The 27,915-nt window shown below is 39.6% G+C and overlaps 1 protein-coding gene across 1 annotated transcript in view; it reads right to left on the bottom strand.

Annotated features, from left to right (window-relative positions):
* Window positions 1-4,181: 4,181 nt before the first annotated feature.
* Window positions 4,182-27,915, bottom strand: part of LOC106090589 (fatty acid synthase) — a 36,613-nt gene continuing 12,879 nt past the window's right edge. Inside the window, exons 3-9 of the mRNA XM_013256829.2 lie at window positions 23,039-24,856; window positions 22,550-22,973; window positions 21,202-22,488; window positions 20,534-21,143; window positions 20,199-20,473; window positions 6,114-6,463; window positions 4,182-6,054 (exon numbers count right to left, since the gene is read on the bottom strand). Coding sequence (XP_013112283.2) covers window positions 4,299-6,054; window positions 6,114-6,463; window positions 20,199-20,473; window positions 20,534-21,143; window positions 21,202-22,488; window positions 22,550-22,973; window positions 23,039-24,856 — 6,520 coding nt within the window. The 3' untranslated portion in view covers window positions 4,182-4,298. The remainder of the gene's footprint in view (window positions 6,055-6,113; window positions 6,464-20,198; window positions 20,474-20,533; window positions 21,144-21,201; window positions 22,489-22,549; window positions 22,974-23,038; window positions 24,857-27,915) is intronic.

The raw sequence follows: 27,915 nt of genomic DNA, 5'->3' as shown, positions 1-27,915 counted from the left end.
AATATGTGTATCAAATGAAAGGTATTTGGAAGTTAAGTTAGTTGAGTAAGAATTTGGTGTACACACATTTGGACCAAAACAGTCGTTCCAAGGTGTACACACATTTGGCAGAGTTTTGGGCCGGCCCACCCACTAAATTCCCTTACGTACGACGTGTAGTTGTAGGCCTCCCCAACCTTAAAAAACCCCAAAACGAGCATGTCCGACGTCACAAAATGGGTATCAAATGAAAATTCTTTGGGAGTTGACTACAAATCTGGTAAACATATTTTGCTCCTTCCTATTGTATCAACATCGTTTAATTTTCCGCAGTACACCCAAAGAATAAGCACAACAGCATAACGATAGTTGTGTTAACTGCACTACCGGAGTTGTACTAACATCATACCGGTAGATGTACTAACTACCCTACTGGCAGTTAGTACTGCATGCAAAATCGTCTCATGCCACTGAAGAATTAAGAAACCCAGGTTCGAATTCCCCGGCCGGCAAACATTCTTTTCTTTTTTTTGTTATTTTTTCTCTAAACTTATTTTAGAAAACTCGGATTAAGAAATATATATTTTTTATTAAAAACTTGTAAAAAGGCGTTCAGTTCGGCCGGGCCGAACTTTGGATACCCACAACCTCGGGTATATATATGTTAACCACCTTTCATCAAAATACGGTGAAAATTGCATACCTTATGTCCCATAGCAGTTATATCGAAATATGTTCCGATTTGTACCAAATACTAATAAGTACAGTAGCTATATCTAAAAATAAACCGATCTGAACAATATACGACACGAATGTCGGAAAGCCTACTGTATCAAATTTCAGTGAAATCGGATTATAAATGCGCCTTTCATGGGGCCAAGGCTTTAACTCGAGATATTGGTCTACATGGCATCTATATCTAAAGCATGACCGATTTGGGTCAGACAAATGTCGAAAAGACTAACACAATGCACTGTCCCAAATTTCGGCGAAATCGAACAATAAATGCGCCTTTTATGGTCCCAAAACTAAAACCGAGAGATCGGTCTATATGGCAGCTGTATTCAAATCTGAATCGATCTGGGCCAAATTGAAAAAGGACGTCGACGAGCCTAACACAACTCACCGTCTCAAATTTCAGCGATATCGGACAATACATGCGCCTTTTATGGCCCCAAAACTAAAACCGAGAGATCGATCTATATGGCAGCTATATCCAAATCTGAACCAATCAGGGCCAAATTTAAGAAAGACGTCGAAGTGTCTAAAGTCACTCACTGTCTCAAATTTCAGCGAAAGTGGACAATAAATGTGGCTTTTATGGGCCTAATACCCTAAATCGGAGGATCGGTCTATTTGACAGCTATATCCAAATCTGGACCGATCTGAGCCAAATCAAAGAAGGATGTCGAAGGGCCTAACACAACTCACTGTCCCAAATTTCAGCAAAATCGGATAATAAATGTGGCTTTTATGAGCCTAAGATCCTAAATCGGACGATTGGTCTTTATGGTAGCTATGCGTCTTTTTTGGCCCCAAAACCTTAAATCGAGAGATCGGTCTATATGACAGCTATATGCACATCTGGACCGATCTGAGCCAAATTGAAGAAAAATGTCGAAGGGCCTAATACAACTCACTGTCCCAAATTGAGCCTTTTATGGCTCCAAAACCTTAAATCGTGAAATCGATCTATATGGCAGCTATATCAGGTTATAGACCGATTTAATGCATACTTAGCACAGTTGTTGAAAGTTATAACAAAACACTGGTGCAAAATTTCAGCCAAATCGGATTATAATTGGTCCCTCTAACGGCTCAAGAAGTCAAGACCCAAGATCGGTTTGAAACATGCTTAGCACAGTTGTTGGAAGTGATACCAAAACACCACGTGCAAAGTTTCAGCCAAATCGGATAAGAATTGCGCCCTCCAGTTGTTCAAGAAGTCAACACCCAAGATCGGTTTATATGGCAGCTATATCAAAACATGGACCAATTTGGCCCATTTACAATCCCAACCGACCTACACTAATAAGATGTATTTGTGCAAAATTTCAAGCTTCTAGGTTTACTCCTTCGAATGTAAGCGTGCTTTCGACAGACGGACGGACATGGCTAGATCGACTTAAAATGTCATAACGATAAGGAATATATATACTTTATGAGTATACACCCCATTCTTCACACCCAAAAATAAAATTGGACCGATCAGGGCAATATGAGACTCAAATGAAAGGTATTCGGGAGTAGAATACAAGTTTTATATCAAAATTTGGGTCCAAGTACCTAGGGGGCTGCCCCGACCCTACAACCTCTTCAAATAGGCATATTGAACGATAATGACAATATGGGACTTGAATGATAATATGGGACTCGGGAATGGATTACGAATATGGTCAGGAACGATGAATAGGCTTTACAATTTATTGATATTATAAGGGGGCGGACCTTTCCCCGTTACCCCAAAAACACCATCTAAAATTAAGGTTGACTGGTCGGGACAATATGGGTATCAAATGAAAGGTATAGGAGAGTAGAAAACGAATGTGGTATTAAAAGTTGGGTCCAAAGAACCCAGGGGCCACTCCAACCCCATAAGTTCCCCAAAAAAACACTGGACGTTCATATCAATATGGGACTCATATGAAAGATATCCGGGAGAATATTACGAATATGGCATAAAAAATTATGTTAAAGTATTTGCGGGAAGTCCCACCCCTTAAACGCCCCCAATTTGGCAATTTTACTCGATCATAGCTAAATAAGACTCTAATGAAAGAGAGTTGATTACAAATATGACATTAAACTTTGTGTCCAAGAATCTAGGTGGCGCTATACCTCAAAAAATCGCCACCAATAGATTATTTGACCAATTAAAACAATGGGGATCAAATGATAGATATTTTTGAGTAGAGTGCGTGGCAGATGGAGTGTGGTGCACAACCCTCATATAAACAACCTCCACCAAACAGCTGTATACACCAAACATGACAATATGGGATTAAATTAAAGGTATAAGGTTGTGGACTGCGAATGTGATATCTTCATTCTGCTCATATATCTAGCGGACCAAAACAGTCGTTCAAACGTAATGACCTAACAGGACGCTGTGTGATTTTATTAATGAAGGCCGCCATACCCCATAAAAACTCCAGATCTCGGAGGCGGGTAGAACGATTTAAGCGACATTTTGTTGGTGGACGCTCCCCCATAACCCAATTTTCAAAATCGCCTTTGTATCTGAGGGGCCTCCCCACCCCCCAAATCATGAATATCAAATGAAAGGAGTTTGGAAGTTAAGTACACATCTGTTATAAGAATTTGGTTCAAGTTGTATAGGGGCCTCCCCAACCCCAAACCCTCTTAAACGGGCATAAATGTCCAACGTCACAAAATCGGTATCAAATGAAAGGTCTTTGGGAGTTGACTTCGAATCTGGTATACATATTTGGGATTGAGTCAGGGACCGGCCCACCCACTAAATACCCTTCAAAAGGACGTGTAGTTCGATCGGGATAATATGTGAATTAAAAGAAAGGTCTATGTCAGTAGAGTTCGAACCTATTTTTGATATAGAGATTCAAAAATCTGAGTCACGTCCAGCCGTACTGCCATTCAGCAGGACATGTTTATCGCCAAAAAAACAGAAATAAATTGTCTTTTGGGTCTTAGCTTTGGGGGGAGCGTCACTTTCCTCCCAATAAAAACAACACCAAACTGTCATGTAGGACGGTCGAGAACATATTGTACTCAAATGAAATGAAATGTGTGAGAGTGCAATCCCCCACCCAAAAAAGGAATTATAGATAATATATGAAAGGCGATCAGAATAGAATAGGACAGCAATAAAAGGTCTTTGGTAGTAGAGTACACTGTTTGCCCTCAAATTGGGATACACACAGGAGGACCTACGGATCTTTAAAAATGTGGTATCCCAAGTGGTAGCTTTGAAACATGATTTTGAGATAACCTAAACAAAAAAATAATTAATTAGTGTGAATCTGAATCTTGTCAAAATGCTTGACATTATAGGACCAGACAAAATCTAGCACGATGCTGATATTATTTCACGGTCCGCCCCCTAAACTCCCTTCAAACCGGCCAACCGGCAAATTAATAGGCTTGAGATTGTAAAAACAAAGCAAAACACTAATAGGGAGAACTAATCGTTAATAACTAATATTTACACTTCAATCTCCAAATTATGATATAATAATTATTTATTATATTTATTGCGAGTAACAAAAGAAAACATTTCAAGAATGTCATTACAGTCTAATTATAAGTAAAAAATGCATTGTGGAGAAGAGTCTCTGAATTTATTTTGCATCCCGGATATATCCTTCGAAATATTTATCGTCTTCATGAGAGGGGTCAAAGTCATTAATGAGCTGCGGCAAAACCGGATTATCCAACATCGTGGTGTGGTTGCCTTCTATTACTTTCACGGTCACTTTGCCATTGGTAATGCTACTTAGGGCATAATCCTCCTCAATGTCCTGTAACGATACTTCGGCTGGTCTAATTAATGTTATAGGCGATTGCAGTTTCTCGATGGAATTCAAATCGAAATGGGCAGCCATTCCAATGCGCCTGAACATGGCGCCCACTATAGTTTTCGAGTACTGCGGACTATACACGTCTTGCTTTTTAACATATAGCATAAATGCATTCATCTTTCCCTCCAGCGTAGAAATTTTGTTAAATTGTAATGATATTGACTCTTTCGCCTCCTCGGGGAAAATCTGAGCAACAATACTAGTAAACAACAGATCGTAAAGATTCAAATCCGAAAAATCCTCTCCAAGATGAAGCCGTGTCAATTTCGATAGAAAATAAGGAGAACCATCAATCAATGTGAGGTTGCCCTTGTAGCCGGCCTTTTCTAGGAGGGCAGCAAGTTTTAGGGCCAAATACGACCCAAACGAATAGGCTACAATGTAGAAGGGTGAGACTACTTGAAGTACGGATTTCACTTGCTCAAATGCAGCTTCGGCAATTTGATCTAAGTTTGTCATCTCGGCATATGTGTGCAACTGTAGCACCAAAGCTTTCATATTTAAATGGCTGGCTATGTTGTACCACGCTTGACCAGCGACACCCTCCAAACCAGGTATGATAATACAAGGAGGCAATTGCAGTTTGGATGCATCTGCTCCTGTGTCCAGGGGTAACAGCACTTTATCGCATTGTGATTCATCACCAATGTTTCGAAGCAATAACTCGAATCCACGGTTCTGGCTGTCTGAAGTATATATCATTTTTATAGCTTCGGAGCCTTCGACTTTGCGAGCTTCTTCGAATTCCTTCAACTTCTGGAAGGTCAGTGACCTTAGGTCTTGGGGTGTCAGTACCAGTTCGAAGTCACGCTCAAGGGCTTGCTTGATTTCAACAGCCATTAAAGAATCCATTCCCATTTCGGACAAGGTGGTGCCCAGTGAAATGGACTTGATGTCGCGGATACTCATGATATTCATTACAGTTTCAATGATGCTCTCATTGCCTGTTCGCCCTGATCTCTTTTCAGCCACAACCATGCTGGACACTACGGTGTGTGGTGTGCTTAGTAATGTGTCCAACTCTTGCAAGCACGATGAAATACGCTGTTGCAAAGTACCACCAATTTCCATATCGATTTTATCTTCCGCCAAATCAGCAACTAAGCCGACTTCACCTACGGCCCCCCATTGAATGGCTTTTCCGGGATAACCGCATTTCACGCGGTCTTCAACGATTCGTTCCATTATCGAGTTTGCCATGCCATAATTGGACTGTCCAGCATTTCCTCGGCCACAGGAAACACTGGAGAAAATCACGAAATGCTCCAATTTGGGACATCGTTTGCGTGAAAGCTTATCCAAGTACTTCGTGGCCCTGGCTTTGGGTCCAAATGTTTCTACGAACATATCTTTGGTCTGATTTTCAAAGATAGCGTCGCGCAAAATAACCGCTAAATTGAAAATACCTCCAACTGGGGCAACTTTTCCGGCTTGCTCTAAAAGTGTGGCACAGCCCTCTGAAGTAGTTATATCACTGGTATTGATATGCACCTCACATCCATATGTTTTCCACAACCTGCAGAGAAGAAATCCTAACATCAATTATTCCAAAATATAAATTTGCCATGTACATACGCTATTCTGTAGGACTGATAGTCTTTAGTAATACCCTTCCTGGAGCTCAAAACAATCTTTCTTGCGCCTCGCAGGATCATCCAATCAGCCAATTCCAGGCCAAAGCCACCCAATCCACCGGGAATAATGTAACACAAATCAGGCTTGAAATACAGATATTTTACGACTTTAACCGGCATGGTGAATTCATCCTCAGGGTTTTCGCGAATTTGTATAAGAACTTTTCCAATGTGTTTGCCTCCGGCTATGTACCGGAACGCCTGTTCAATTTCATGGGCTGGAAAAACTGTTGCTGGCAAAGGTTGAATAATACCCGCCGCAATATCGACATCAATGAGGTGTTTTAAATGCTAAAAATTTCATGATAAACAAATATTCATATTAGAAAAATATTAGACATATTTATATTAAAAATAAGTATAAATAAATATTACATGTCATAAATATTATATATCATAGATATTTTAAATTGTACTTAAATTTTGTAGAATCAAGCTCGAGGTCTTTAGATTTTTTTGCTCACCAATGGATGGGCAATAAAAAAAATCGAAAGACCTCGAGCTTGATAATTATGGGAAAATAGTTAACTACTATTAACACTAAACCGAAGCCTGCTTATGGTATCTATGAGCTAATTACATAATGCAAATTAGTTCATGATATTTATCCATGTTTAGTTAAAAATTCGTAAACTGTTTGAAAATAAATTTTGAACAAATAAAACTAACTACTCATGAGTATAGATAAAATAGCTTACAACTCTCGTGGTAATTTTCCTCAAAAGATTATTTTGAAATAGGCGAGAACTTTATTAAACATGAGTTAATATCATTTCATTGTTGACGGCACCTTTTCTGAAATTTATTACTGAATTAACTATTTAAAGAATTTTGTATTTTTAGTTCAATATAACAAATACATGCTCGAAACTAAGAACAACTTAATACACTAAATTCTTATGTTGAAATATTGTATCTAAAAATAGAACATGCCAAACGTAAACAAAACAGCATGAACATCTCTGATAACAAGTACTTAGAAAATGTTTTGCTTTTGTGTTTATATATCCTCCTCAATATAGCTGAGCGATTGAGAGCAGGGAGACAGGCGGAACTAAAAGTGTTGTGTAATAGAGATGGCACCGTCAATCTCCTCCAAAAAGTTCAAAAATAGCGAATTTTTTCAGTACCTTTATATCAGTTTCATATTCAAGTTTATATATTACTTGTGGGAAGTTCAAAGTGAACTAATACCCTGCATAAACAATTTCGTTGCTGTTAATAAATTGTTGAACTCATATCGAGCATATAGTTCTTTATCGATCATATAGTTCTTGAATTTTATCTAGTGTAGGATTTTTCAAAATATTTTGAGTGTGGGCACAAGTATGAAAGAACCACACATGTTTCTAAATTTGGAAAAATTAATAGTAACGGTTTGAGTTTTTTTTAAGAAACTATTAAATGGCGCCCATTTCAATTTGAGCCAAATTTTTATTAAATGGTCCCATTTTTTTATACCCACTACCAAAGATGGGGGTGTCATTCCGTTAACCGTCCTTCGAAATGTTCAGTTCCGACCCAATAAAGCATATATGTATGTTTTTGGCTCTCGTCAAAATCTAAGGCGATGTAGCTTTGTCTGTTGAATTCACGCTACAGTCTTTTGAAATGAAGATATTGAGCTGAAACTTTTCTCAGATTCTTTTTGTCCATAGGCAGTTGAAATTCAAAGATGGGCCAAATCGGACTACATCTTGAAATAGCTACCATATGCACTTATTACCCGATTTGGCTGAAATATAAGGTCCTCAACATCTGTGTCGAATATGGTTCAGTTCGGTCCGTAGCTAAATATAGCCCCCATATGGACCGATCTCCCGATTTATGATCTTAGGCCGCATTTATTACACTATGTCGCTGAAATTTAGCACTGAGCTGTGCTCAGCGTCCGTGTCGAGTATTGTTTACATCTTCCGATTGAAGGTCTTTCACCCATAAATAGCGTATTAATTACTTGGTTTTGGTGAAACTACATAGAATGAGTTATGTTAAACCCATACACACCCTCCTCGAATATGGTGTAGACCGAATCATATTTGGATATAACTGCTATATATATATGACGACTCAGAATCACTTTCTAATTTGATTTAGTAATGTCCGTCTGTCCATGCTAATTTGTGTTCAAAATTCAAAATCGCAATTTTCACCCGATCGTCTTCAAATTTGATGCAGCACAGAGACGCAGCGTGCTAAGATTGAAAAAATTTGGTTCAGATTTGGATGTGGGGTCCTATATATATTTTTTTTCGTCTCATTCGGATTATTATATCAATAATATGGTCTTTTGTAAACTAATTTATACGAAATTTGGCACAAACAGTCACAGTATTTCTTATTATATATCTGAAAGTTTTACAAATCGGTTGATTAAGATTTAGATATATCTCCGACAACAGAGCCTGCATAACAAATGTGGTGTAGAGTACCTAAAAGTTTTGCTTCGGCCGACTAGTTTAATTAGATCCTCTGGAGACAACTGGTAGTCTCACTTTCGCAGCATTAAATTCTATGTATGGCATAAAATCAAAAATTTTAATTTTTATAGCTTCCACCATACAATGAGAATAGTCTCACTTCGTCAAAATATTGGCCTTAGACCCCTTAAAGTAATATATATATTCTTGGTCGCCACTACATTTTAAGTCGGTCTAGCGAATTCTGTTCCTCTATCGAATGCAAGCTAACTTTCGAGAGAGTTAAACTAGGGTGTTGAAATATTGGAGGCCACCGTAGCGCAGAGGTTAACATGACCGCCTATGAATCAGAATAAAATTTTTCAGTGGTGGTTTACCCCACCTAATGCTGGTAACATTTGTGCGGTACTATGCCATGTAAAACTTCTCTCCAAAGAGGTGTCGCACTGCGTTCGGACTCGGATACAAAAAGGAGGACCCTTGTCATTGAGCTCAAACTTGAATCGGACTGCACTCATCGATATGAGAGAAGTTTGCCCCTGTTCCTTAATGGAATGTTCATGGGCAAAATTTGTTTTGTTTGTTGTTATTTGTTGAAATATTGGACAAAACGATCCATGATAAGATTTAGCTCCCATATAGACTGTTCTTACGATTTGACTTCTTCAGCCCCAAGGGGGCACAATTTTCATCCAATTTCCTAGAAAACTTGCATATTATATCCATGCTGAGTATGGTCCAAGTCGGTATAAACCCTAATATAGCTCTCAATTTGACTCCTTGAGTGCCAATTATTATCCAGCTTCACTCCCGATCCCGATTTTGGTGCGCAGAATATATGGGTCAGGGATCAAAAACGAGCTTCCGGTTTTTCACAAAAAAAAAACGGTTCTTGGTTTTTCATTAATAAAACATTTTTGTCGATTTTGTCAATAAAAATCGGAGTCTTGGTTTTGATGTTAGACCAATGGTTTCTTGGGCACAACTTTTTAGAATTTTTACAAAATTACTATTTTCACAATCGCCAAAAATTTACCCACCCTAACGTGTATATCTCGGTAATTTTCATACATTCTTGACAGATCAGGCACGTTGAATGAGAAACAAGTAAAAGTGTGCTAAGTCCGGCCTGGCCAAAATTTACATACCCTCCACTATGGATCCTATTTGTCAAGTTCTTTGTCCGATATCTCTATATAGGTAAACCAAAGATAATGGATAAGAGTTGCTATGCTATTGAAGCTATACCAAGTTATGAACATATTGGAGCCATACTTGGTATAGCTATAAAAGTCATTGTGCAAAATTTCAGTCAATTCGGATTAGAATTGGGCCCAATTATGGCTCAAGAAGTAAAATCGGGAGAGCTGTTTATATGGGAGCTAGATCAGGTTATGGACCGAGTCAGGCCATATTTGGCAAGTATGTCATAGAAGAAGTCGTGTTACAAAATTTCATTCATGTCGGATATGAATTTGGGCCCTCTGGAGGTCCAAAGTATAATCAGGGGATCGGTTTATATGGGAGCTGATTTGAACCATACTTGCCAGAGTTGTTGGTTGTCACACCACCGATAACCCGATTTGAACCGTACTTGGCGCAGTTATTAGATGTTAAAACAAAACACTTGATGCAAAATTTCAGCCAAATCGTAGCGGCATAAGAAGTCAAGTTCCGACATCGGCTTATATGGGAACTGCATCAGGTTATGAACCGATTTGGGCCATACTTGGCACAATTGTTGAAAGTCAAAATAGAACACCTGGTGCAAAGTTTCAGCCATATCGACCCTCAAGAAGTCAAGATTCAGGATCGGTTTATATGGAGCTATATCAATCCAAGGACCGATATAGCCCATTTACAATCCCAACCGACACACACTAATAGGAAGAATTCGTGCAAAGTTTCAAGCCCCTAGCTTTATTCTTCGAAAGTAAGAGTAAGTCAAAACGATCAAGAACATATATACTTTATAGGGGCTCAGATCAATATCTTAATGTGTTATAAATGGAATGAAGAAATTAGTATGCCCCATCCTATGGTGGAGGGTATAAAAAAGAAATTGAAATCAAATTTTGCACGAATAAATATATCTTTTGAATTTAAAGTGAATAGATAAGTGCTATTTGTTGGACGATAGGCAAAATTTCAAGGCTCTGGAAGGCCTGGAGCCTCCACAAATTTTTGTTAGTGCTGCAAATGGTTCCCTTGAAATCTGATTTCCGAACTAAACATTTTTTTAGTGTAGGATAACTCAAAAAATTTTAAACTCAACACCACTTAAAATGAACTTATAGAACATATAGCGCTAAAGAATTATATGCTCGTTGTTAGTTAGAAGACAAAGTTTAAAATGAAACATTGCAATTAAAATATAAAATAACACTACCTATAGTCGATTGTTGAACTAACAATCTTCTGTTTACGAAGCAGATGCTCAACGCATTCATCCTCATCACTATTGTTTGAATGTGACTCTAATTTCCCTTTATATACCCTCCACCATAGAATGGGGGGTATACTAATTTCGTCATTCTGTTATATATATTTTTGATCGTCGCGACATTTTATGTCGATCTAGCCATGCCCGTTAGTCCGTCTGCCTGTCGAAAGCTCGCTCGCTGAAGGATTAAGGCTAGGCGCTTAAAATTTTGCACAAATACTTCTTATTAGTGTAGGTCAGTTGGTATTGTAAATGGGTCATATCGGTTCACGTTTTGATATAGCTGCCATATAAACCGATCTTGGGTCTTGACTTCTTGAGCCTCTAGAGTGCGCAATTCTTATCCGATTGGAATGAAATTATGCACGACGTGTTCCGTTTTGATATCCAGCAACTGTGCCAAGTATGGTTCAAATCGGGCCATGACCTGATATAGCTGTCATATAAACCGATGTTGGGCCTTGACTTCTTGAGCCTCTAGAGGGCGCAATTCTTAGCCGATTTGAGTGAATTTTTGCACGAAGTACTTTGTTATGATATCCAACAACTGTGCCAAGGTTCAAATCGGTTTATAATCTGATATAGCTGTCATATAAGCAGATCTGCGGACTTGACTTCTTGAGCTTCTGGAAGGAGCAATTCCTATCCGATTTGGCTTGAATTTTGTATGACTTATTTTATTCTTACTTTCAACAACTGTGTCAAATAAGATTCAAATCGGTTCATAACCTGTTCGGTTCGGATCTTGACTTCTTGAGCCTCTAGAGGTCGCAATTATTATCCGATTTGGCTGAAATTTTGTACGACGGATCCTCTGACCATCAACATACGTATTTATTATGATCTGAATCGGTCTATAGCCCGATACAGCTCCCACATACATCGATCTCTCTATTTTACTTCTTGAGTCCCCAAAGGGCGCAATTCTTATTCGAATTGGCTGACATTTTACACAGGTCTCCAACATATAATTTAATTGTGGTCCAAACCGGACCCTATCTTGATATCGCTCTAATAGCAGAGCAAATCTTTTCTTATATCCTTTTTTGCCAAAGAAGAGATGCCGGGAAAAGAACTCGAAAAATGCGATCCATGGTGGAGGGTATATAAGATTCGGCCAGGCCGAACTTAGCACGCTTTTACTTGTTAATATTTGCTAACATAACAAATGCCAAACCTTTTCGAAGTTTTAGTGCCTAAACCCAACCAAAGTCAAAGTCATAAAAATCGCTAGCGGCCGTGCCGAACTTTGAATACCCACCGCATTGATAAATTAACCACCCTCTTTTATAACAACTCTACTAGCACGACCATAGTAATATGCAAATAGGGGATGGTCTGGATCATATATGATTCTGGTCCCGAGAGCTCTCATGCAAGTGACAGTTTCTGCAAAATCGGGCAACAAATCCGCTTTTTATGGGATTTAGACACTTAATTGGAAGATCGGTCCATATGACAGCTATATCTAAAAATAGGCTAATCAGGACCATATGCAGGTCGGATGACGGGAGGCTTAATACAAGTCACTGTGTCAAATTCACGCGAAATCGGGTTATAAATTCAGCTTTTATGGGCTTAAGACCTTAATCGGCATATCGGCCTATATAGCTGCTATATTTGAATAAAGACCGATCTGAATTATATTTAAGTCGGATATTGGGAAGCTTTAATCTACTCACTATTTAAAAATTTAGGAAATTGGATAATAGTTGCGGCTTTTATGGGCTTAAGACCCCAAATCGGCAGATCTGTCTGTATGTAAGCTATATATAAAAATAGTTCGATCGGAACTATATTTTAGTCGGATACCTCGAGGCAAGAAACGACTCAATTTTTAGCGAAATCGAACAATAATTGCGGCTTTTATGGGCTTAAGATCCTCAATATATTGGGTTTCCCAAAAAGTAATTGCGGATTTTTTAAAAAAAAGTAAGTGCATTTTTAGTTAAACTTTAAATGAACTTTAATCAAATATACTTTTTTTACACTTTTTTTCTGAAGCAAGCTAAAAGTAACAGCTGATAACTGACAGAAGAAAGAATGCAATTACAGAGTCAGAAGCTGTGAAAAAATTTGTCAACGCCGACTATATGAAAAATCCGCAATTACTTTTTGGGCAACCCAATATATATTGTAAATAGCTGTCGTTCTATATGACAGCTATATCTAAATATGGTCCGATCCGGACCATATTAAGGCACGAAGATGAACGGTTTAAAACAACTCCCTGTTTCAAGTTTCTGCGAAATCGGATAACAATAGCTGCTTTTATAGTCTGAAGATCCTAAATCAGCAGATCGGTCTACATGACAGCTGTATTTAAATATAGACCGATCTTATCCATGTTTGAGTCGGATATCGGAAGGCTTAAAACAACTCACTATTTCAAATTTTATCGAAATCGGATAATAACCGGTATATTGGTCTATAAGGCAGCTTTATATACATATGGTCCGACATGGTCTATATGAAAGCTATATCTAACTATTATCCGATTTGGTTCATTCAAGAACTTAACTGACCGGTGAAGTCTGAAGTCTGCGCAAAATTAATTATTTCTGGAGTTAACAATGCCACAGTCATCAAACTCAATTTAAGTTCAACACTAACGAACAGTTATGCTTACTTCCGAGCATGTTATTGTGAACTCATGAAATAAAAATTTTATGAATTTTAGTTACATATATTGAACTAAAAATTCAAATTTCTATAAATAGTTCATAGAGATAATATGCTTTTACCCAGCAAAAAGTTATCTTACCGGGTAAGTCAGTGGGTAACCCGAAACAAGATTCTTTAACCACTTACTAGTACATATATCCGCAATAATACTTTAACATGGGTATTACCTTCAAGGAAAGTGCTTCACAGTAATCATACCACCAGATGACAAATAACGAAATCTGCGTACAAATACTGAAGTGCTACAAATAATGTCAAACCTCTAAACCCTCTGGGCCACTTTATCTATGAGTTTGATAGTATAGTTCGGAAAATTAATGTCAATACTCTAAAAAGTGTAGATGATATAGACAGCAAATAAATAAAAAATAACAAAATAAATCCCAAAATCATAAAAAGAATGAAAAAAATTATTAATTTCTTGAGAATTTTCTAATTACTTTAAGATTTAACGGAATTTTTTTCGTTTCCAAATTTTCTTTTGGATTATTGCTTAATTTTTGGGTATTCTTATCTTCTTATTACCAATAAGTAATTATTTTACTCACCATAGGTAACCCATTATTAGGTATTCCTACGAGTAACAAGAGTTTGCTTACTGGTATGCCAGTGTGTAATGACATGTGCTTACCTAATTTTTGCTGGGTATCGATGTTTGTTAAAGTACTTTCTTATAACAAAGCAAGTAGTTTAAGTAAAATTAAAAAAAAAAACTATACTCATGAAAAGCTTGTTTTATTTGTACAAAGTTAATTTCCCTTACAAATTTTTATTTTAACATGAGTAAAGATCATGAACAAACGTGTATTATGTAATCAATTCGTATTTACCATAAGCATTTTTCTGAGTGTAGATCTGACTATCCGTACTACAAAAACAAGCTTATATCTGAAAGTTATGATTTTTAAGCACTACTTAACAAAAATTAGTTTGAAAATCGGACCACAAATGCGTCTGTCGCAGGCCAAAAAAAAACTAGTTTACACCTCAGTAGTAACCATTTAAAATTCCATAAAGACATCTCGTATAAGTTTAGGTTAGGTTAGGTTGAAAAGAGTGTGCATATATTAATCCGCCCCATGCCACTATGGACATAAACCTAAGACAGTAGTCGGCTTGTTTTGCGCTCTAAAAACTCTAAAGTTACCCTAAAAAAGGAAATTTTAACTTAGGAATCCCGTGCTACTTACAAAATTCTTAATTGTTTTCAATACCACTCCCCTAAGTTGGTTCATGTCTGATATTGTGTCTCTACCTAAGTGCCGGTAACTGTTGGACGCGAAAGCCGGGCAATGACAAAGAAAATGCTCCAACGTCTCATCATCTTCCCCGCATGCCCTACACATGCTATCACTTACCGCACCGATATTACATAAGTGAGCTTGTAGTCCTATGTGTCCGATTATGATACCAATAGCTATACTGACCTCCTTCTTGCTTTCTCGTCTTCTCACGATCTGGATCCCCCCATAGGATTTTCGCCGTCCAACCAACCATTTCGCTGTTCCACAATGTTGCATGCGCATTTGTCGCCCACTCGCTTAACTCGGAACATGTCGACCCGAAAGGCTTCGGGTTAACCAAGCTTATTGACGGCAGTCCTTTGGCTTCACCGCCAAATCGTCTGCCCTTTCATTTCCCGTTTCTCCGTTATGACTAGGCACCCAGACGATGTGGTTTTTCCCATCCTTTTACATTGCAAGACTGTTCGTATTAGTTTAAAAATGGCATACAATTTAAAATTTTTCTTCCATCCCTCTGCGCAACACTTCTGTAATGACATTTTAGCCCTAAAGCCGAAATTGTCTAGTAATTGATTGCAAAAGCCAACAGACTCCATACGTCGTCATGGTGACAGGGATTTTGTAGTTGTTGTCGACCGCAACTCCATACATGTCCCATGGAATTACCGCACTACCGGATTAGCGCATACGTGATCGAGTGAAATGTCGTTTTAGCATTAAACATTCGTCATCATAAACTATGGATATTCGAATTATGGCATTATTAACGAGTGCTTTATCGAGTATCGGCTGTATGAATCATAAGCGCGTCATTAATAGAATATACCCATACCTCGCGTAGTTTCAGTGTTTGTTTTTCTGAGGTTGCCTAGCTGCTTAATTAGTATGAACTTTCACTTTGCCTCATTCGATGTTCCATGTTGCGTTGGTTTGGGATTTTATTTTACTTTTTAAATTTTCTTTTTTCTAAAGGATTGTACGACGTTTCAATTTGCGTCTTATTTACTTTGGAACATATATACGACGCTTTTTCGATTTTTAGGTAACAACATTACAATATGAGTACCTATTCGAAAGTAATTAAAATTATACTAGTAAGAGCGTGCTAAGTTCGGCCGGGCCGAATCTTATATATCCTCCACCACGGATCGCATTTGTCCAGTTCTATGCGCGGTATCTCTTTTTAGGCAAACAAAGAATATTGAATAAGAACTGTTATGCTATTGGAGCTATATCAAGTTATAGTCCGATTCTGACTATAAATGAATGCTGAAACTTGTAGAAGTCATTGTGCAATATTTCAGTTCATTCGGATAAGAATTGCGCCTTGTAGGGGCTCAAGAAGCAACATCGGGAGATAGGTTTATATGGGAGCTGTATCAAACTATTGATCGATTCAGACCATATTAGACACGTATGTTGAAGGTGATGAGAAAAGCTGTTGTACAAAATTTCTGCCAAATCGGATGAGAATTGTGCCCTCTAGAGGCTCAAGAAGTCAAGAGCCCAGATCGGTTTATATGGCACCTATATTAAAACATGGACCGATTTGAAGCATACTAAGCGCAGTTGTTGGAAGTGATACCAAAACACCAAGGGAATTGCGTCCTCTAGAGGCTCCCGAAGTCAAGACCCAAGATCGGTTTATATGACAGCTATATCAAAACGTGGACCGATTTGGCCCATTTGCAATCCCAACCGACCTACACTAATAAAAGTATTTGTGCAAAATTTCAAGCGGCTAGTTTTACTGCTTCGAAAGTTAGCGTGCTTTCGACATACAGACGGACGGACGGACGGATATGGCTAGATGGACTTAAAATGACATGACGATCAAGAATATATATACTTGATGGGGTCGCAGACGCATATTTCGAGGCGTTACAAACAGAATGACGAAATTAGTATACCCCCATCCTATGGTGGAGGGTATAACAAGTAAGAGCGTGCTAAGTTCGGTCGGGCCGAATCTTATATACCCTCCACCATGGATCGCATTTGTCGAGTTCTTTGCGCGGTATCTCTTTTAAGGCAAACAAAGTATAATGAATAAGAACTGTTATGTTAGTGGAGCTATATCATATTGTAGTCTTATTCGGACCATAAATGAATTGAATGATGAACATTGCAGACGTCATTGTGTTATATTTCAGTCCATTCGAATAAGAATTGTGTCGGTTTATATGGGAGCTGTATCAAGCTATGGATCGATTCAGACAATATTAGATACGTATGTTGAACGTCATGAGAGAAGCCGTTGTACAAAATTTGTGCCAAATCGGATGAGAATGGCGCCCTCTAGAGGCTCAAGAAATCAATATCCCAGTTCGGTTTATATGGCAGCTTTATCAGGTTATGAACCGATTTAGACCAAAACACCAAAACACCACGTGCAAAATTTCAGTTAAATCGGACAAAAATTGCTCCCTCTAGAGATTGAAGAAGTCAAGACCCAAGATCGGTTGATATGACAGCTATATCAAAACGTGGACCGATTTGGCCCATTTGCAATCCCAACCGACCTACACTAATAAAAAGTATTTGTGCGAAATTTTAGGCGCCTAGATTTAATCCTTCGAAAATTAGCGTTATTTCGACAGACAGACGGACGGACATGGCTAGATCGACTTAGAATGTCATGACGATCATGAATATATATATTTTATGGGGTCTTGGACGCATATTTCGAGATGTTACAAACAGAATGACGAAATTAGTATGCCCCCATCTAATGGTAGAGGGTATAAAAAATTATACAAAACGTTTGTTTTTCGATTTAAGAACCATCTAAAATTAAATAAACAGGAGCCAATGGACGAAATTTCTTAGTTCAATGCAGACCAACCGAAATTGGCCAACATTTTTTTGAAAATTGCAGTCAAGGAAAAATGGCCAAAAGATTGAGGGAGAACCAATCCCATTAGCATTGACATGCAGTGAGGACAGACACACTAATCCAATTCTTTCACCAGTACCGGGTCCTTTGGGACTAAAGAACAGGTAGATAAATTGAGGGTCCCGTGACATAAACAACTAGGGCCTGAGGGCTGGGATCCGGGCGGTCACAGAATGCGTGAGGAGGTGTGGTTTTAACGCGAGGTCATTGAGTGTAAACATCTTTACGGACAGTAAACTGGTCTTCGAGTCCGTTGGTGAGGAATAGTTTTGGCGTGTAAGAAGGAGATTGTTGGAGTGGAGGGCTTTAGCAGAGTAGAGGGGAATGAAAGATCAGACGAGGCCAAACAGAAACCAGAGGACTGGCGTGGGCTACAACAACGAAACGGTCAATTCTGTGGGGAGATCCGGATCGTGATGTGACTGTGGAGCAAACCACCTGGGCTAACAAGAATTCGAAGAGTATCTACAGTTTTTTTCGTAAAAAAATTTTAATATTGTACTCCACATATCTCCTATTTGAGTCAACACATCTTGGTTAAGTATAACAATCTATATTGAAAGATTTGAGTCAACTTTTTTTTATAGAGGCGAAGCAATAAAATTATCTTTTTTGGCCAAAAATTCCATAAATATAATTTTTTAAATTTTTTGATTTTTAACTTGCCAGGCACCCATTAAATCTCATCATCATCTCAGCATATTTCTGAATTCAAAAACCGCGCTCCACTGTCGCAGATCTCTCAACGAGATGGCTAAAAAGTTCAAATTTCAGCCCTTTTGGGTGCCGGGCCACAGATGTATCCCAGGGATTCGTAGAACAGACGTGCTTATGAGACTAGGGACTACTACTTTACTCATTCCAGGGGAACTGGAATATGTGGGTATGCCTCTAGCGACATGTAAGCTAAGTATTCAGGATCAGGCCCAACGGGCAACGAATACTTAATATTCGCAAATGGGAGATGTGAACATTCGAAAATTATGTGGCCATGCCTAGACTTGAAGAGGTCTGCAAATGCAAATTTTACCCATGAACATTCCACTAAGGAACAGGGGCAAACTTCTCACATATCAATGAGTGCTGTCCGATTCAAGTTTAAACTCAATAATAAGGGACCCCCTTTTTATAGCCGAGTCCGAACGGCGTGCCGCAGTGCGACACCTCTTTGGAGAGAAGTTTTACATAGCATAGTACCTCACAAATGTTGCCAGCATTAGGAGGGGAAAACCACCGCTGTAAATTTTTTCTAAAGGTCTCGCCAGGATTCGAACCCAGACGTTCAGTGTCATAGGCGGATATGCTAACCTCTACGCTACGGTGGCCTCCCAATCTCGTTATTGTAATAACGTCTACCGCTCTCTTTCTTGTCATAATGACGATTGAAATAAGTATTTTCTCAGACACCCAGGTAGCCATTAAATCCCTGGAGAACGTGTTTCTGAATGCAAAAATTGCCCTCGACTGTCGCAAATCTCTCAACCCGATGGCTAAACAGTTCAAAATTCACCCGTTTTGGGAGACGGGCCGCAGATGTATCCCAGGGACTACAAACTACTACTTTACACTACTAGCGACGTGTAAGCTAAGTTTTCAGGTCCGAGGGGCAACGAATACTAAATATTCGCAAATGGGGGGTGTGAGCATTCCAAAATTATGTGGCCTAACCTAGACTGGAAGAGGTCTACCGCTCTGCTCTCACTGGCTAGAACAGACGTCTCAGTCATTGTGTCCGCCATGGTAGGCCACTGTCTGATCGGAAAACATGCTGACAGACTGAAGGTTGCAAGTAACGGCTTTTGCAGAAGCTATAAAGACGTCGAGGAAGAAGAGACTATAGAATATCTGCTGTGATTTTGTGCCACACTGGCAGTCCGATGAAGCTCTACTTTCTTTGCGAACTTGCCTGATTTAGCGGATGTGAACATTCGCAAGTTGTTGGGCTTTTAAAGTGACTTAGATGGTTCAACTAGAAGGCATTTTCTTTCTTCTGTTACTGTGGTATCACAATGGACGGAAACGTCTAAGTAAGTCTGTCACTTAAACTTTTGGGTATAGCTGTCATATATGCCGTTCACCCGATTTAAGGTTTAAGGCCCATAAAAGGTGAATTAATTAACCGATTTTGCTAAAATTAAGCACAACCAGTATACGTGTACTACTGCTCGTGTTTGCCTGTGCCGGCGGGCATAGCAATTTTTGTACGGTTAGGTACTGTTGTCCCTTTATGATCTGAAACTAGTTCTGAGATTTTAACAAGGAACAAGTCAAAACATATTTAAGTGTAGCAAGCGATTAGGGTTCACAATTAGATCTATATTTTCTATAAAGTACTTACAGCGATTTCATCATCGGCAGTGTCTACCAGACGATCTGCCAAGACCGCATGAAATGTCAGTTCCTTTAGGAAACATCTCATTCCTAATTTACTATCATTCGCCATATCGAATTTGCCAATTTCGAGGAAGTGACCACAAGTACCCAAGCAGCGCACCGATGCCAGCAACTTTTCTTCGGATAACGAGTTCAGAACAAAGTCCACACCCTTGCCATTGGTCTCGCGCTGGATCATATCCTCAAACGAGGTGTCACGAGAATTTCCAATATGAGATTCTGAAAAAAATTAAGATCCAAATGAATGCCATAGGAAAATTGGACTGGCCAGCATAATACCTTTCAACTGTGGGAAAGTTTCCAGTAAAAACTTTTTCTTCTGTGGAGTACTGCATGTGGTGAAAACCTCCAAATTATATGCTAAGGCCGTCCGTATGGCTGCTAGGCCCACACCTCCGCTACCGGCATGAATAAGAATACTTTTGCCCTTCCTTATGTCGGTACATGAAAAGAAGGCATAGTAGACGGTTATATATACAACAGGAACCGTAGCAGCTTCCTTCAAAGACCAATGGTCGGGAACTTTCCACACCAGCTTGGATAATTTTTTGACATGTGATCCCACGCCTCCCTGTGCTACCATACTCATTATGCGGCATCCGGTCGTTTTGTCTATTCCAGAGTATTCAATGCCTGCACAATTTTGTTCGTGACGGCGGATGCCGTAAATTTCCTCAGGCAGGCGACCGGTGGCGAGCATAACGTCACGGAAATTAATCGAAGAATAGACTATCTTAATGTTAGCATTTATAGGATCAAGGGCACCCTCAAAGAAACGAATCGAAGACAGGTCGCCTTTATGTAAAACATTTCCAATGATGTGGTTGTATCTGGGCAGTTGTTCCTCATCTATTTTAATCTGACGATGGCGATACGTTCCCCATTTACGCTACAAAGAAAAAGGGCTTGCATTCTAATCGTTATTAAAGGTCTGCTAAATTTCTTACGTTTTGATATACATTGATAGCTTGGCCCAAGGCATATTGGTCTGAGTAGAAAGGGTTTTCCATCGCAAATGGTGGGGCATCTTTATCATTTATAAAGAAACAGGTGATTATATTGCCATTTGGTTCCTTCCGCAAGCAATTCACTAAGCCTATTAAACCATTCAATTTTTCGTTGAATGCATAGAGAATGGTTGGTGTTTTATTTGCAATCGCTTGTTGTACTTCGGCGATCCATTTAAAGTCCGTATCGGATTCGCTGATCTCTACTATTTTGGGTTCTGGAGTGACAATTTCAGCCTTCTTAAACTGCAAGAGCAAAATCACTTCGTCATTGTTATCCAATGGCATTACGGCTACCATTTTGAAATTTTCAGGAATAACCATGCCATCCAGGTTCGAAGAAGTACTTTCGCGCACTACCAAATAACCATTTTCATTCAAGGACTTTGTCACTGCCTTTATGTCGTAGTCATTCTTCGCGCCGCTCAACCCTCCTATAACCACTATGTGGCAATTGCTTTGAGTGGATAACTTACCGTCTTCTACGTGTATTGAAGGGTTCATTTCGGTAAATGTTTGATTGGAAAGGAGCAAATAATCTCCGGTAACTTGAGGCAGATCTTCAAGGGATGCAAGAAAAATTGGCATAAGAGGAGTCCGTCCGTTAGTGTTGACCTCAACGATTTTCATCTTTAACGTGGGAGCATTCTCCAGCGAAATTTGAACACTTATTCGCACTGCATCGGAAGCGCTAATGACAGGTGAAGGAATATGAGGTAAGAACTCATAACTCTCCAAGACTGGTATACCGGGCGGCCGACGACGTTGGACTGCTTTTGCTTCCAGTCCCATTAGCTCAATTCCACCCGACACTATTCTATTATTAGTTCTGTCAACATAAACATCAAAGAATCGGTGCTCCGGATCCACATTGGCCATCTCATTGAAGTGGAAAGCTCCATTGATACGCAATTTGCCAATTTTTGTGGGTAACAAAAGAGTACGCGAATCAGTTCCCAAAATTTTTATTTGCAACATGGCATCAATGAATGTCACCCAATTGCATTTCCAGTCAACCTTTCCGTAGAGACCGTCACTGCGGGCCTCTCTCACAGCACGAAAGGCCCCATTGTAATGGTAACCACGCAGCCTCAATTCCTTGTAAAAGTCATTGCGAGACACCATGGGAAAAACGGATTCCTCTGGGACATCGCTTAGCTTTGGAACGCTGGGCTTTTCAATTTCCGTAATGCGCCCAGTGACCACCAATGCTCCGGCTTCTGTAACCTACAACGCAAATGTTTCCCAAGAAAATTATTGAATCACAAAAAGTCATCAAACTTCTCACCTCGAAAATGCCTGTTCCATAGTGAATCATCACAGTCAATTCGACATTTTGATTTTGGGACATATTGGTGGCCCTGAGAAATTTAACATCCTCAAATTCCACAGGCACATCCATAAAACTTGGGCCGTGATACATGAGTGAAAATGTTTCCCAAACATATTGCAGATAACATGTGGCAGGTATTAGAATTTTGCCATCGATAATATGGCCACTCATAAATTCCTCATCATCGCTAGCTAAACTGACGGATAACGTACGCTCTCCGCTTGATTTCGTTTTCATGTTTTCGTAGGTTGTTACAAACCAGTCCTCGCTGTGATCCCATCGAACCAGGGAACTTATGCCGGGGGTGCCTCGCGAAACGGGGAAATTCACTTTTGGATATAGATTAGCGACGGGGAAGGTTATGCCATTGTTGAATAATCTACAAGAAATATAGAAACAATCATTCATTAGATAAAACCTCCACAATTAAAGGCATAAACATACTTTCCCAGAGCAGAAATAAAGAACAGTCCATTGTTTTTGTTACCACGGTGAGTGAGGGGAATATGGATACCATTGGGCATAGAACGTTTAAGGATGGCTTGCAGTAAGCCATGGGGAGCTATCTCAATTGTGAGAGCGTCTTTTGGCAGTAGAGCAAATGTCTCCTCGAATAGAACACTGTTCAACAAATTATTTGAGTGATATTCCGCCGAACAGAGATCGCGACCTGGTTGACCCCATTCCATTTTAGGAACACTTGAACTTAGCCATTTGGAGGTCCTTGGCTTGGGATTCGGAATAATTTCTTGCAAATATTTCAGCAAATGCCTACCCATGTGAGAAATATATCGCGAATGGTAGGCAATATTCGAACAGGGTACTTCCTTAGCGAACACTTCTTTCGACTTGAGTTCTGCAACAAATTTAGCTACGTCTTCCGATGGACCTGATATTGTACACGAATCCGATCCATTGTGACATGCAACATCAATGGTAGGTGGCAACATGCTCAAAATTTTCTTATAACCAATTCCGACGGCAGCCATGGAACCCTTGATTTTTTCTATCTCCAAACTAACCTTTCCACGGTAGTAAGAAGCCAGAATCATCTGTTCCTGTGTGAATCCTCCATCCGCATAACCACATCCCAGTTCACCCACTGAATGCCCTATAATATAGTCGGGTTCTATGTGCAAGGAACGCAAGATATCGACCAGAGCAATTTGAACAGCAGCAATGCCGACAAACGAATGTAAAATATTGTTATATATATCTGGATCGTCGCAGGTCAAAATGTGGATAAGATCCAATCCCTTGGGAAAGAGAACATCATGACAACGTTGTATGGATTCGCGGAATTGGGGAATGGCCATAAGCGCGGCACCCATCTGCGTCCACTGCGAACCCATGCCGCTGAAAACCCACACAATAGGACGCTTAATACCCGAATAATGCTGCACTTCTCTGGCATTGACAACAGCAGGTTCAGTACCATTCTTACTGAATATTCCAAAACCCCGAAATACCATGCCCACAACATCTTCCTGTTGAATGTTATGCAGAAGACCCATATATTCGGCATCCAAGGCATGCTTGCCAATTGCGTCAAAAATTGCATTCACTGCCTCCTCCGTCCGGCCTGCCCAAGTAACCAAACGGGGAATGTCATCTGCTGGTAAACCATTATTTACTTTGCTTTTCTCGAACGCCTTCAGTAATGCATGAGCATTGGCACCTCCAAACCCAAACGAGTTCACTCCAATGTATGGCTTTTTCAAGTCCTTAGCCTCATCCACAACAATCAATCGCCCTTCGGCCAACGGAGCTATTTCTGGCCTTATTTCGTCAAAGTTTATGTTGGGTGCTATTTTTCCCGTCTCAAAGGCCAAGCAAGCCTTTACCAATGAACATATGCCAGACGCCGCTTCTGAGTGGCCAACATTCGATTTCACCGACCCCACCAACAGTGGAGCAGTCCGCTGGCTGCATATAACATTGTCAATGGCACGACACTCCTCAGGATCGCCAACAACTGTGCCCGTGCTATGAGCTTCCAGATACCCCAAATCATTGGGTGTAATGTCAATTTCCTTGTAGAATTCACTTAAAAGTTGTTCTTGCACTTTGCCAGAGGGATACGTAATGCCCTCTTGTTTGTAGCCATCGCAATTTGTCTTCGAGTAGATAACTTTTGCATAAACTCTCTTAGCATCTCGTCTACGTTGTAGGAAAAGTGCATTAATTGCTTCAGATCGAGTATATCCGGTAGCATTCTTGTCAAATGGACGACAAAAGCCGTTATGGGCTAGAACTCCAAGCCTGAAAATAGAAGGATCCAAATAATGATCTGTTATTAGGTATGATTCAACAAAAAAAAAAGTAAAAGCGTGCTAAGTTCGGCCGGGCCGAATCTTATATACCCTCCACCATGGATCGCATCAAGATCCCAGATCGGTTTATATGGCAGCTATATCAGGTTATGAACCGATTTGAACCTTATTTGACACAGTTGTTGAAAGTAAAAATAAAATACGTATACGATACGTAAAATACGATAGGAATTGCGCCCTCTAGAAGCTCAAGAAATCAAATCCCCAGATCTGTTTATATGACAACTATATCAGGTTATGAACCGATTTCAACCATACTTGGCACAGTTGTTGGATATCATAACGAAATACTTCGTGCAAAAATTCATTCAAATCGGATAAGAATTGTGCCCTCTAGAGGATCAAGAAGTCAAGACCCAAGATCGGTTTATATGGTAGCTTTATCAGGTTATGGACCGATTTGAACCATACTTGGCACAGTTATTGGGTATCATAACAAAACACGTCGTGCGAAATTCCATTTCAATCGGATAAGAATTGCGCCCTCTAGAGGGTCAAGAAGTCAAGACCCAAGATCGGTTTATATGACAGCTATATCAGATTATAAACCGATTTGAACCTTGGCACAGTTGTTGGATATCATAACAAAGTACTTCGTGCAAAAATTCACTCAAATCGGCTAAGAATTGCGCACTCTAGAGGCTCAAGAAGTCAAGACCCAAGATCGGTTTATATGGCAGCTATATCAGGTTATGGACCGATTTGAACCATACTTGGCACAGTTGTTGAATATCATAACAAAACACGTCGTGCAAAATTTCATTCTGATCGGATAAGAATTGCGCACGCTAGAGGCTCAAGAAGTCAAGACCCAAGATCGGTTTATATGGCAGCTATATCAGGTTATGAACCGATTTGAACCATACTTGGCACAGTTGTTGGATATTATAGCAAAACACGTCATGCAAAATTTCATTCCAATCGGATAAGAATTGCGCACTCTACAGGCTCAAGAATTAAGACCCAAGATCGGTTTATATGGCAGCTATATCAAAACATGGACCGATTTACAATACCAAACGACCTACACTAATAAGAAGTATTTGTGCAAAATTTCAAGCGGCTAGCTTTACTCCTTCGGAAGTAAGCGTGCTTTCGACAGACAGACGGACGGACGGACAGACGGACGGACATGGCTAGATCGACATAAAATGCCACGACGATCAAGAATATATATACTTTATGGGGTCTCAGACGAATATTTCGAGTAGTTACAAACAGAATGACGAAATTAGTATACCCCCCATCTTATGGTGGAGGGTATAAAAACAAACAAAAGCCGTTCATTCAATTGGAATAGTAAATGTCATAATGAATTAAGAACAGAAAATTTGTAGTTGGAATTCAAACAGTGTGCACATAAATTTGTTCGTTGGTAACACCTCGAAATATGCGTCTCAGACCCCATAAATTGTATATATTTTTGATCGTCATGACATTTTAAGTCGATCAAGCCATGTCCGTCCATCTGTCGAAAGCACGCTAACTTTCGAAGGAGTAAAGCAAGATGCTTCAAATTTTGCACAAAAACTTTTTATTAGTGTAGGTCGTTTGGGATGGAAAATCGGTTCATGCTTTGATACAGCTGCCATATAAACCGATCGTGGGTCTTGAATTCTTGAGCTTCTAGAGGGCGCAATTCTTATCCGAACTTACGCCTTATTAGTTTTATGGACTGCTGTGGAGAAAAAGTGCAACATAAGGACCATACAACAGGTTCAGAGAACATGTTGTCTTGGCATAAGAGGAGCGATGAGGACCACGCCCACTAGAGCACTGGAAACTATTCTAGATATCCGGCCCATTGACATACAGACGATGCGGCAAGTGATAGCATGTGTAGGGCTTACGGGGAAGATGATGAGACGTTGGAGCATTTCCTTTGTCATTGCCCGGCATTCTCGTCTAACAGATACCGGCACTTGAACCAATTTAGGGGAGTGGTATTGAAAATAATTAAGGATTTTGTAAGTAGCTTGGATTCCTAACTTAAAATTTTCTATTTAAAAAGTTACCTTATAGTTTTTAGAGCGCACAACAAGCCGATTACTGGCTTAGGTGTATGTCCATAGCGGCATGGGGCGGATTAATATATGCACCCTCTTTTCAACCTAACCTAACCTATCCGATTTGGCTGAAATTTTGCTCGTGGTGTTTTGAAATCACTTCCAACTACTGTGCCAAGTACGGTCCAAATCGGTCTATAACCTGATATAGCTCCCATATAAAGCGATCTCTCGATTAGACTTCTAGAGCCCCCGGAAGCCACAATTTGTCCAATATGGCTAAAATTTTGCAGATAGTGTTCTGTTATGACTTTCTACAACTGTGCCAAGTACGGTCCAAATCGGCGTTTAACCTGTTATAGCTCCTGTATTAACCGTTCTCCCGATTTGACTTCCTGAGTCCCTGGAAGCTGCAATATTTGTCCGAATTAGCTGAAACTTTGCATGTAGTGTTCCATTATGACTTTTAACATCTGTACTAAGTCCACATCGGTATATAACCTGGTATGCCTCTCATATAAACCGACCTACCGATTTGACTTCTTAAGTCCCTACAAGCCCCAATTTTTGTCCAATTTGTCTGAAATTTTGCATGCAGTGTTCTGTTACGACTTTCAACAACTGTCTCAAGTACGGTCCAAATCAGTCTAAATCCTGATATAGCTTTATTTTTTGCTGGTTTGACAGAAGTTTGGTATGTAGAATACATTTATGCCTCAACTTAATTTAGTTTGTATCAATTTTTATCAGAACCCATGGTGGTGGGTTCCCAAGACTCGGCCCGGCCAAACTTAGCATGTTTTTACATTGGAAGTACAATACAATATTCCTGTCAATAGAAGACATCTATACGGATGGTTCCAAACGAGAAAGTTGCTCGACCACTGTAGTATGTATCAAGGGAAGATCCTCGCAATTAAATAAATGGAGGAATGGCTAAGATATAATGTCATAACGACGATTGGCATTAATATCTTCTCAG

This window comes from Stomoxys calcitrans, chromosome 2, assembly GCF_963082655.1.
Source record: "Stomoxys calcitrans chromosome 2, idStoCalc2.1, whole genome shotgun sequence".
Lineage (NCBI taxonomy): Eukaryota > Metazoa > Arthropoda > Insecta > Diptera > Muscidae > Stomoxys > Stomoxys calcitrans.
Note: the sequence above shows the minus strand (reverse complement) of the source record. Positions and strands in the feature narration are given on the sequence as shown.